The sequence below is a fragment of the Aulonocara sp. 'chitande type north' Nkhata Bay genome, linkage group LG20 (assembly GCF_057382095.1).
Source record: "Aulonocara sp. 'chitande type north' Nkhata Bay isolate Kocher_YH1m ecotype deep benthic linkage group LG20, A_spYH_male_GT1.1, whole genome shotgun sequence".
In the NCBI taxonomy this organism is placed as follows: domain Eukaryota; kingdom Metazoa; phylum Chordata; class Actinopteri; order Cichliformes; family Cichlidae; genus Aulonocara; species Aulonocara sp. 'chitande type north' Nkhata Bay.
This window is the reverse complement of record NC_141363.1, coordinates 16843143-16855732: the sequence shown is the minus strand read 5'-3', so window position 1 is coordinate 16855732 and position 12590 is coordinate 16843143. Positions and strand designations below refer to the sequence as shown.

The 12590-nt window shown below is 43.3% G+C and overlaps 1 protein-coding gene across 1 annotated transcript in view; it reads left to right on the top strand.

Annotated features, from left to right (window-relative positions):
* Nucleotides 1–12590, top strand: part of ntsr1 (neurotensin receptor 1 (high affinity)) — an 87708-nt gene that overhangs the window by 32237 nt on the left and 42881 nt on the right. The window contains exon 2 of the mRNA XM_086278382.1: nt 9097–9298. Within this exon, the coding sequence (XP_086134508.1) occupies nt 9097–9298 (202 nt within the window). The remainder of the gene's footprint in view (nt 1–9096; nt 9299–12590) is intronic.

The following is a 12590-nucleotide window of genomic DNA, read 5'->3' as shown; positions in this document are numbered from 1 at the left end:
GGTGGAGCGGGGCATTCTCCCTTCCCCGAAGGCCGCTGTAAAGCGGCCTGGTAGGGGCGGCGTGGAGGTGGCTCCGGAGGCTGAGCCGGAGCCAGATGCCAAAGGACCCGTTGGCGTGTCTCCGGCTGAGGTGGAGACTGATGCGGATGAGGCGGGGTCGGATGCGGCAGAGGTGGGGTCTGGGGCGGCTGAGGAGCCTCAGGCAGTAGGGTCTATGGAGGACCTCCGTTTGACCCTCCGTATTAGCGAGGTAGAGGTTCGCGCTAAAGAGCTTGAGGTGCAAGCTATGCACCTCCGGGTCAGAGCGTTGGAGTTGTGTAAGCCCGCCGCTGTCTAGACACCTGCTTCCGCTGCCTCCACACCTGTCTCGAGTCGCCCTGACACATCCACAGTTACTTCACCAAGTTTTGACATCACCAAACATGTTAAACTAGTACCTCCGTTTCGGGAGGCTGAGGTTGATTCCTATTTTAACGTTTTTGAGCGTATAGCAGCTGCATTGAGTTGGCCTAAGGAGTTTTGGGCGCTGCTACTCCAGCGTAAGTTAATCGGCAAGGCTCAGGAAGTATGTACTAGCCTTTCCATTAACGACAGCCTCCAATATGATATTGTAAAAAAATCAATTCTGCACGCATATGAATTAGTTCCTGAAGCTTACCGTCAGAAATTTCGTAAAAGTGAAAAGACCGCTGAACAAACCTTTGTGGAGTTTGCCCGTGAGAAACATCGCTTGTTTGAACGCTGGATGCAAGCCAGCAAAGTGAAGGATATTGAGGCATTGAAGGAGTTGGTTCTTTTAGAAGAATTTAAAAAGTGTCTCCCGGATCAGTTGGTAGTTTATCTAAATGAGCAGAAGGTGATGTTCCTGGCAAAAGCAGCAGTTTTAGCAGATGAATTCACCCTCACACATAAAGTCATTTTTCCAACCGGGGCAGGACGAGAAGTGAGGGGAGGGCAGGAAAAGAGACAAAAATCTCCTAAACAGACCCGAAGGGCGAGACAGGAGGAAACTGAAAAGCGGGAATGTTTTTATTGCCTTGAGTCTGGTCACCTGATCGCCAGTTGTCCTGCGCTGCAGAAGAAAGAGCAGCGCAGATGGTCTAAGGGACCCGTGGGGCTCATTAAAGTAGTTTCCCCACCTATCGGTCCTGATCAGATGCAGGGGTGTGACCCAGAAATGGAGGTAGAGTCACGTTTTAAACCCTTCCTTTCCCAAGGCTTCGTTTCGGTGGCAGGAGAAGAGAAGGACAGGGTTCCTATCACCATTCTCCGAGACACCGGGGCACATCAATCTTTTATGTTAGATGATGTGTTGCCACTGTCGGATAAAACCGCCTGCCACACGGATGTGTTGGTGTGGGGAATTGTTCTTCGGGCGCCCCTTCACAGAGTATATCTACACTCACCTATCACAACTGGACCTGTGAAGGTCGCCATAAGACGACAGTTGCTGTTTAAAGGTGTGTCCTTTATCTTGGGCAACGATTTGGCCGGGGGGGAAGTGTTTCCACCGCCTGAAGTGATGGATACACCTGTTGCTGCTGATCCAAAAGCGACAGTTTTTTCCCGTTTGCGCTGTTACGCGGGCGGAAGCGCACAAATTTGCTGATGTGGTTAGTATCGCAGATACGTTTGTGGCTGGGGAGCAAAAACCTCCTGTACGGGAGAAAGACAGTGTGGGGGATAAATGCAGTGTGCTAAAATTAATACCGGCATTGAGCGGCGATGTGAATAAAGAAGCTTTGGTAAGCGCTCAGGAAAATGACAAGTCTTTGAGTTCCTGTTTTGCAGCCGTTGTCACGGCTGGGGAAAGCACCCTTCCCCGTTTTTTCCTGCAGGATGGCGTGTTAATGAGGCGGTGGTCTTCTGATCAGAGTGGAACATCAGGTGTTACACAGGTGGTGGTACCATCTCAGCATCGTGATCAGGTGCTAAACTTAGCACATGACGTCGGCATGGCTGGGCACCTCGGAATAAATAAAACTTATTACCGAGTGCTGGGCAATTTCTTTTGGCCTGGCCGTGTAGTGTACCTGACTATGTGAGTCAGCTTCGAGATAGGCTTCACCTAGCGTGGAAAATAGCCGGGGAAAACTTAAAGCAAGTGCAAACTAAAATGAAGGCTCGTTTTGACAAAAAAGCTGTAGATAGAAGTTTTCAACCAGGGGAGAAGGTGTTGATGTTACTGCCTGTGGTAGGGTCCAGTTTACTAACACAGTTTGCTGGTCCTTACAGTGTTGAATGTAAACTCGACAATAACCATTATGTGATTCGCACTCCAGATCGGCGGCGAAAAACCAGGGTTTGTCATGTGAATACGTTGAAACTGTTCTATCCCTCCAAGTACTAACCAAGCCCATCCCTGCTTAGCTTCCGAGATCAGACGAGGTCGGGCTTGCTCAGGGTGGTATGGCCATGCTCTCCCTTGTTTTAAATGCACTTTAGAACAACACGCAGCAACACTACACATGAGCGGGAGGAGGGAGGTATGGGGTCTTCACACACCCCCGTTCTCTGCTAGTCATTGGAGCGGGGGGGCTGGGAGGAGATGTTAGCTGTCCGATTGGCCTCCCTGCTGCTGCGGAGCCTGGGACGGTCTGCTTGCCTCCACCCCGGGGGGAAGGGTAACATCTCTTGGGTCTGGGTTCTGTTTCCCCCTCTGGGGGCGAGGGTACCTGGACCCGGGGTATAGAGTATGTTTGGGGAGTGTGATTGTGTGTACATGTCCATTTATGTCAATCCTTCCGTTGGGTGAGTGCTGAGTGTTTGTATATGTTTACATTTACTGCTGTTTACACTTAGCTAGATTAATGCGATGGTGTTGTGTTTAGTATGTTGCTTTGGGGGTTTTTTTGCTTGTTTTCTATTCTTCTTCTCTCAACAGGTGATCCAGGAGATTTTTTTTTCTCCCCCCCTTTCTCACTGTCCCTCTCCCCTTCTGTTTTTCTTTTCCTTCCTCTTTCTTTCTCCCTTTCCTATCCCTCACTCATGTCTGTCCCGTCTGTAACATCTGAAAATAAAATATAATAAACAATAAAAACAAAGGTCAATCAAATGGACCAATACGGCAATGCCACGATGATCCATTTGGCAAAGTAAATCCATTGGGTATCCTTGTTGGTCTTCAGACAACAATTCTGATGGCTAAAGAACCAAATGGGACAGGCAAAAAAAAGAAAAAAAAGAAACTGTTCTATCCCCGTAAGCAAAATACAACAGCGCCCCGGTGTGCGCTGTTGCCATCCTCCCCGCCTACAAACTGTCGGATGACGGATTATCTGGGAGGGATGATGCTGCATTAGGAAGTGGGCTGAAAAATGCAGTAATTTTAAATGATCTTGAATCATTTGTTGCCGATTTACCTGAAACTGCTCAAACTGATATCATTACTCTGACAAAAAATAACTTTTCTCTGATCACCAGCGTCAAACGACTGTCTTAAGTCATGACATTGATGTGGAGGGGCATAAGCCAATTAAACAACATGCGTACCGGGTGAATCCAGTAAAAAGGGAAATAATGCAGAGAGAAGTCAATTACCTCCTTGAGCATGGCTTAGCCGTTCCAAGTGCTAGCGCATGGAGCTCCCCATGTGTGTTAGTGCCCAAATCTGACAATACTCCTCGATTCTGCACGGATTATCGAAAGGTGAATGCGGCCACTAAAGCAGACTCTTTCCCATTACCTAGGATGGATGACTGTGTTGATCGGATGGGATCCGCTACTTATGTGACCAAATTGGATTTATTAAAGGGATATTGGCAGGTTCCTTTAACTGCAAGAGCGTCTGAGATCTCTGCATTCGTTACCCCCGATCACTTCCTTCAGTATACCGTGATGCCCTTTGGTTTGCATAATGCGGCAGTGACATTTCAGCGCCTGATGGCTAAGGTTTTGGCTGCTTCCTGGAGCAGTCATCTCCAAACCCTCTTAACTGTTTTTAAGCGTTTCGAGGAAGCATCACTCACTGTAAATCTGACTAAATGTGAGTTTGGAAGAGCCATATATATATATATATATATATATATATATATATATAGATATATATATATATAGATATATATATAGATATATATAGATATATAGATATTTATATTTTCCATACAGGTAATCTTGACATAAAACAAGAAGTAAACTGAAAGATGGGCCAAACATATATTATATAGATATAGATATAGTATAATTTGACTCTTGGTGGCGCTGTCACTTGGTGTTCGCTCGCTCTGTGGTAGAGTATCACTTCCTCTTCCTGCTCAAACACAGTGGTGTTTCTGAGTAGCTTATTTGCTTAGCGATTTAATTAACAACTTTTAAATACATTCTTCTTTCATAGTATAATCTTCACGTGCTTCCTCCGAAGCACACTTTCTGTGTACTCACTACCTAATTTATAGCCAAAGTATTCACTCACTGTCTCTGTACTGTCTCGCTAGCCTAGCTTAGCTCGTAGCCGACTCATTAGCACCATGGCTACTTCACCTCTCCCTCCTGCACTTTCTTGCTCATTGTGTCAGATGTTTAGTTACTCCTCGGCCTCCTTTAGCAGTAATGATATCTGTAACAAATGTAGCATATTTGCAGCTCTGGAGGCCAGGATTACTGAATTGGAGACTCGGCTTCGCACCCTTCATTCACCCGCAGCTAGCCAGGCCCCTGTAGCTGGTGCAGCCGAAAATAGCGTAGGCCCCGCTAGCTGTTCCCCGGCAGGTCCCAAGCAGCTGGGGAATCAGGGCGGCTGGGTCACGGTGAGGAGGAAGCATAGTCCTAAACAGAAGCCCCAGGTACACCACCAACCCGTTCATGTGTCTAACCGTTTTTCCCCACTCGGCGACACACCCGCCGGGGGTCAAACTCTGGTAATTGGCGATTCTGTTCTCAGACATGTGAAGCTAGAGACACCAGCAACCATAGTCAATTGTCTTCCAGGGGCCAGAGCAGGCGACATTGAAGGAAATTTAAAACTGCTGGCTAAGGGTAAACGTAAATTCAGTAAAATCATAATTCACGTCGGCAGTAATGACACCCGGTTACGCCAATCGGAGGTCACTAAAATCAATATTGAATCGGTGTGCAACTTTGCCAAAACAATGTCGGACTCTGTAGTTTTCTCTGGTCCCCTCCCCAATCAGACCAGGAGTGACATGTTTAGCCGCATGTTCTCCTTAAATTGCTGGCTGTCTGAGTGGTGTCCCAGAAACGATGTGGGCTTCATAGATAATTGGCAAACCTTCTGGAGGAAACCTGGTCTTGTTAGGAGAGACGGCATCCATCCCACTTTGGATGGAGCAGCTCTCATTTCTAGAAATATGGACAAATTTATTAAACCCCCCAAAATATGACTATCCAGAGTTGGGACCAGGAAGCAGAGTTGCAGTCTTACACGCTTCTCTGCAGCTTCTCTCCTCCTGCTACCCCCCCAAAAACCCATCTCCATAGAGACTGTGTCAGCTTCCAAAAAGACAAAAAACAAACTAAAAACCAGCAACAAACAACTTAAACATAAACAATCACAAAGAAAGAACAATACAGTATCCACATCTGAACCAAAGAGTAAAACAGTGAAATGTGGATTATTAAATATTAGGTCTCTCTCCTCCAAGTCTCTGTTAGTACATGACTTAATAATTGATCAACAAATTGATTTACTCTGCCTTACAGAAACCTGGTTGCAGCAGGATGATTATGTTAGTTTAAATGAATCAACACCCCCGAGCCATTCTAACTACCAGAAATCTCGAAGCACAGGCCGAGGGGGCGGTGTGGCAGCAATTTTTCACACCAGCCTATTAATTAATGAAAGACCAAGACAGACTTTTAATTCATTTGAAAGCCTGATGCTTAACATTGTCCACCCCAGCTGTGAAACTCAGAAACCAGTCTTACTTGTTATCATCTATCGTCCACCTGGGCCTTACACAGAGTTTCTGTCTGATTTCTCAGAGTTTTTATCTGATTTAGTTCTGAGCTCAGATAAAATAATTATTGTGGGTGATTTTAACATCCATGTAGATGCTAAAAATGACAGCCTCAACATGGCATTTAATCTGTTATTAGACTCAATTGGTTTCTCTCAAAATGTAAAAGAACCCACCCACCACTTTAATCACACTCTAGATCTTGTTTTAACATATGGCATAGAAACTGAACATTTAACAGTGTTTCCTGAAAACCCTCTCCTGTCTGATCATTTCCTGATAACATTTACTTTTACAATAATTGATTACACAGCGGTGAAGAGTAGACTTTATCAAAGTAGATGTCTTTCTGAAAGCACTGTAACTAAGTTTAAGAATATAATCCACCCACTGTTATCATCTCCAATGCCCTGTACCAACACAGAGCAAAGCAGCTATCTGAACGCTACCCCAACAGAGGTCGATTATCTTGTTAATAATTTCACCTCCTCACTACGTACGACTCTGGATACTGTAGCTCCTGTGAAAACTAAGGCCTCAAATCAGAAGTACCTGACTCCGTGGTATAATTCTGAAACACGTACCCTAAAGCAGATGACTCGTAATCTGGAGAGGAAATGGCGTGTCACAAATCTAGAGGATCATCATTTAGCCTGGAGAAATAGTTTGCTGCTTTATAAGAAAGCCCTCCGCAAAGCCAGAACATCTTACTATTCATCACTGATTGAAGAAAATAAGAACAACCCCAGGTTTCTCTTCAGCACTGTAGCCAGGCTGACAAAAAGTCAGAGCTCTTTTGAGCCAACCATCCCTTTAACGTTAACTAGTAATGACTTCATGAACTTCTTCACAAATAAAATTTTTATCATTAGAGAAAAAATTACCAATAATCATCCCACAGATGTAATATTATCTACAGCTACTCTTAGTACCATTGATATTAAGTTAGACTCTTTTTCTCCAATTGATCTTTCTGAGTTAACTTCAATAATTACTTCCTCCAAACCATCAACGTGTCTTTTAGACCCCATTCCTACAAAACTGCTCAAAGAAGTCCTGCCATTAATTAATTCTTCGATCTTAAATATGATCAACCTATCTCTAATAATCGGCTATGTACCACAGGCCTTCAAGCTGGCTGTAGTTAAACCTTTACTCAAAAAGCCATCTCTAGACCCAGCAGTCTTAGCTAATTATAGGCCAATCTCCAACCTTCCTTTCATATCAAAAATCCTTGAAAGAGTAGTTGTCAAACAGCTAACAGATCATCTGCAGAGGAATGGTTTATTTGAAGAGTTTCAGTCAGGTTTCAGAGCTCAGCACAGCACAGAAACAGCTTTAGTGAAGGTTACAAATGATCTTCTTATGGCCTCTGACAGTGGACTCATCTCTGTGCTTGTCCTGCTAGACCTCAGTGCAGCGTTCGATACTGTCGACCATAATATCCTATTAGAGCGATTAGAACATGCTGTAGGTATTACAAGTACTGCGCTGCAGTGGTTTGTATCATATCTATCTAATAGACTCCAATTCGTGCATGTAAATGGAGAGTCCTCTTCACACACTGAGGTTAATTATGGAGTTCCACAGGGTTCAGTGCTAGGACCAATTCTGTTTACATTATACATGCTTCCCTTAGGCAGTATCATTAGAAGACATAGCATACATTTTCACTGCTATGCAGATGACACCCAGCTCTATCTGTCCATGAAGCCAGATAACACACACCAATTAGTTAAACTGCAGGAATGTCTTAAAGACATAAAGACCTGGATGGCCGCTAACTTTCTGCTTCTTAATTCAGATAAAACTGAGGTTATTGTACTCGGCCCTGAAAATCTTAGAAATATGGTATCTAATCAGATTCTTACTCTGGATGGCATTACCTTGGCCTCCAGTAACGCGGTGAGGAACCTTGGAGTCATTTTTGACCAGGACATGTCCTTCAACGCACATATTAAACAAATATGTAAGACTGCTTTCTTCCATTTGCGCAACATCTCTAAAATTAGAAATATCCTGTCTCAGAGTGACGCTGAAAAACTAGTTCATGCATTTATTACTTCCAGGCTGGACTACTGTAATTCATTATTATCAGGATGTCCAAAAAACTCACTGAAAAGCCTTCAGCTAATCCAAAATGCTGCAGCAAGAGTCCTGACAGGGACTAGAAAGAGAGAGCATATTTCTCCTGTTTTGGCTTCCCTTCATTGGCTTCCTGTTAAATCCAGAATTGAATTCAAAATCCTGCTCCTCACATACAAGGTCTTAAATAATCAGGCCCCATCTTATCTTAATGACCTTGTAGTACCATATCACCCTATTAGAGCGCTCCGCTCTCGCTCTGCAGGCCTACTTGTTGTTCCTAGAGTATTTAAAAGTAGAATGGGAGGGAGAGCCTTCAGTTTTCAGGCCCCTCTTCTGTGGAACCAGCTTCCAGTTTGGATTCGGGAAACAGACACTATCTCTACTTTTAAGATTAGGCTTAAAACTTTCCTTTTTTCTAAAGCATATAGTTAGGGCTGGACCAGGTGACCCTGAATCCTCCCTTTGTTATGCTGCAATAGATGTAGGCTGCCGGGGGATTCCCATGATGCATTGAGTTTTTCCTTTCCAGTCACCTTTCTCACTCACTATGTATTAATAGACCTCTCTGCATTGAATCATATCTGTTATTAACCTCTGTCTCTCTTCCACAGCATGTCTTTATCCTGTCTTCCTTCTCTCACCCCAACCGGTCGCAGCAGATGGCCGCCCCTCCCTGAGCCTGGTTCTGCCGGAGGTTTCTTCCTGTTAAAAGGGAGTTTTTCCTTCCCACTGTCGCCAAAGTGCTTGCTCATAGGGGGTCATATGATTGTTGGGTTTTTCTCTGTATCTATGAAGCGCCTTGAGGCGACTTTTGTTGTGATTTGGCGCTATATAAATAAAATTGAATTGAATTGAATTGAATAGATGCAAACAGAAGAAACACGGGAGCCATCTTTAATCTCCAACCTATTATGGCGGTAGGGCCAATCATCAGCCTCGAGGGACACTGGGTTTTTGTTTTGTTTTGGGGGGTTTTGTTCTATTTGTTTGCTTTTTAAATAACATATATACATTTTATCTTAGTGAAGCAGATACATAGTTTTTCTGTCAGCACTAATCTCCAGTGTTTACAGCCTTCTCTCTTTTTGAACAGGTAAATGCATTCCTGTCCTTTGTCATACCGATGGTGGCCATATCTGTTCTGAATGGGGTCATTGCCAATCAGCTGTTGCGGATGTTCCGTGAGGCTGAGCAAGACAACCGTGTCTGCATGATTGGTGCAAATCCCACCATGCTGAATTTCACTGTGGAGTCCAACCGTGCTCAGTCGCTACGCCATGGAGTTCTTGTTCTCCGTAAGTAAACACTCCAACACTTTTCTGACAGGAATGGGATCTGGTGTGGTCTTCTGCTGCTGTTCAAGGGTTAGCAGGTTGTGCATTTTTTTGCATACCTGAATTGTAGCAAATGGTTATTAGTTTTCTGTTGCTTTGCTAACGGCTCAAAGCAGTTTGGTCATTCTCCTTTGACTTGAGGCATCAAGACATTTTCTGCTGTCATTGAACATGCAACTAAACATAATAATAATGGATACTTTATTGATCCCCATGGGGAAATTACTTGTTTTTCTCTGCATTTGACCCATTCACTCAGTGAAGCAGTGGGCAGCCCACTAAGCAGGCGCCCGGGGAGCAGTGTGTAGGGATGGTACCTTGCTCAGGGGTACCTCAGGGTAGCCGTTAAGTGGATTCGAACTGCCGACCTTCCGATCATGGGGCGACCACTTTACCTACTGAGCTATCCCTGCCCCTACAAAACATGGCTCTATTCATAGCATAGCATGTAAATGTGAGAGTAAAAATAGTGATATCTTATAATTATATCAAATTTGTACAAAGTATGTTCAGTGTATAGAGACAAACGTATATAGCGGATCCTAGGGATCTATTAGGTAATACAAAAGGTAAAAACATGTTTTATATCCTCTTTTATTCATTTCTTGAGAGTTATTGATGTTTCTGTAAAACACTAGAATTCTGTAAATTCTGACATTTTGAAAATGCATATCATTTATTTATTATAGTTTATTTAAATGAGCAAAAATACATTTTCATAAATCTAATTTTTAAAAAGCTTTAAGCAATTACCAGTCATGGTGTCACGGTTCTGGGTCAGTTTAACCCAGTATTTTGAGTTGTCATGTTTTTGCAGGTTTAGTTTAGTTCCATGTGTCATTTTCTGTCTGTCTCTCAGTGTAGAGTCTGCGTCTTAGTGTGATGGTTTCTTGTTCCTGTTTTATTGTGAAGGTCTGCGTCTCATGTGAGTGTGTTCAGTTTTACCTCTGTCTCGTCTTGTTGATTATTCCCAGCTGTGTCCACCACCTGTGTGTAATTCCCCTGTGTTTCTCTGTGTATTTAAGTCGTGTCCTCTGTCATTGTAGTTGCTGGTCTGTGTATCCACCATGTCTCACCCGTGTGTTCTCCCTGCTGTCCAGCTCCTCTGCTCGTTCTCATTCTCATTCTTGTCCAGGTTTGTGCTCTGTAGTTTAGTTGTTTCCAGTCTAGTTTAGTTCGTGCTCCATTTGCTGTTTGTCCATATTTATTTCGTGTTCAATAAACCACCTTCACTTCTCCACTACTGCCTGCGATTGGATCCTCATTTATTATTTTCACACGGCTCTCCTCACCCGCCGTGACACATGGTTCACTCCCTGATTTAAAAAAAAAAAAAAAGATTGAATTACAAATTACCAGGATTTATTTGACACCATTTGCAGAGGTTTTTAGTGCAGTGGTGTTCTTTTATCATAGCCAATGTTCAGCTTGAAAATTAAATGATAGAGATTTACTTATATGACAAGGTTATCACTATGAAGACCACCATTTTTTAAATAAATGAGAAATGTTCACAAAATGTTGTGATATAGCCTTGAATTTTAGATACTGGTGTTAACAGACTTCAAGCTTTGGAGGATATTAATAGCCTGTTAAGCTGTCCTCAACCTTTTGTGCTTGGGTACACTCCATCACCCACTATGAGAGGCATAAAACTCACTAAGCTTCCATGCACGCAAGCATGTGCACTTTATCGATATCCACCTGCATTAACTCAGCAGCTTCATCAGTCTATCAGTGATCCACACACCCATCACTCCAGCCCTGCAAATGATTCAAAGGAGGCTTATCCTTAGACATATCCTTTTAATCAAATGTGGATAAATTATGAGCTGCAAATAGTCATCATCGGAGACCCGAAGAAACAACCCTTTTAAACATGTCTTCCAACATCTTTTTATGACTACACCTACACCTAAAATTTCCCGGTGGATTCCTGCTGTTAAAATTTCCTCGATTTTCATCATTACAAAATGCTAAACTTCAACAGTGACAGTCTCACAGCAAACTACATGCAATCTAATGATGTTATTTCAGGGTGATCTTGGCTGTACACAAGACTGGTCCTAAGCATGAGCAACTTTTTTGTTAGACAAAAGCTACAAATGTTTGTTAACGTATTTTCATTAGCCTTCAGTTTCGCTTAACTGCCCCTTTTCTTTCCCCATCATAAAGTAAAACAGAGAATGGATTATTTCCATTTAATACTGTCTTAGAACAACCAAATATATTTAAAAATGATTAGTTAAACTTAAAATTAAGGGAGTGCATCACTTACCCACCACTAGCCTGTCAAATAATCTAGTAAAGTTTAATTTATATCTATATTTAAAACTAATGGTTATTTGTATTGTTGTCTGCAGTCATTTTACTTTTGGCACAAGCAATTCCACTGATGTGTACAAAGCTTTTGAGATTCACAGCTGAGAGAAGCCTTAACTGATTCAATGCAGCATTACTACATTTAACTTTTTTTCCCACAGTGACAAAACTTGTGAAAAAGTTGGGACACTGTAAAATCAGAATCAGAATCAGAATCGTGTTTATTGGCCAAGTATATGTGCAGACACATACAGGGAATTTGGTTCCGGTAGATGGTGGCTCTCAAGCACAGCAATGTAAAACACACACACACACACACACACACACACACACACACACACACACACACACACACACACACACACACACACACACACACACACACACACACGTGTCTATATATACACATTACACATACATACACAAAGCTGTGTAAACCAACTATAAATAACGAATCTAAACTTATATACATATAATACAGAAATGAATGAGGTGGAATGAATACTACAAAATGTACATAAGGTGCAGCTGCAGTCTGGCAGTGGGAGCAGTGTGACAGGTCAACTGTTAAGAAGGGAGATGGCGAGGGGAAAGAAACTGTTCCTGTGTCGGGTGGTCCTGGTCTGCAGGCTTCTGTACCGTCTGCCAGAGGGCAGCAGATCAAAAAGTCTGTGTCCAGGGTGTGAGGGGTCTGTGATGATTTTCCCTGCCCGTTTCCTGGTTCTTGAGAGGTACAGATCCTGGATGGAGGGCAGGGGCATGCCGATGATCCTTTCTGCTGCCCGTGCAGTCCGCTGCAGTCTGCTCCTATCCTGTTTAGTGGCTGCTCCATACCAGACTGTGATGGAGGAGCACAGGACAGACTCAATGACCGCAGTGTAGAACTGGATCAGCAGCTCCTGTGGAAGACTGTACTTCCCCAGTTGTCTCA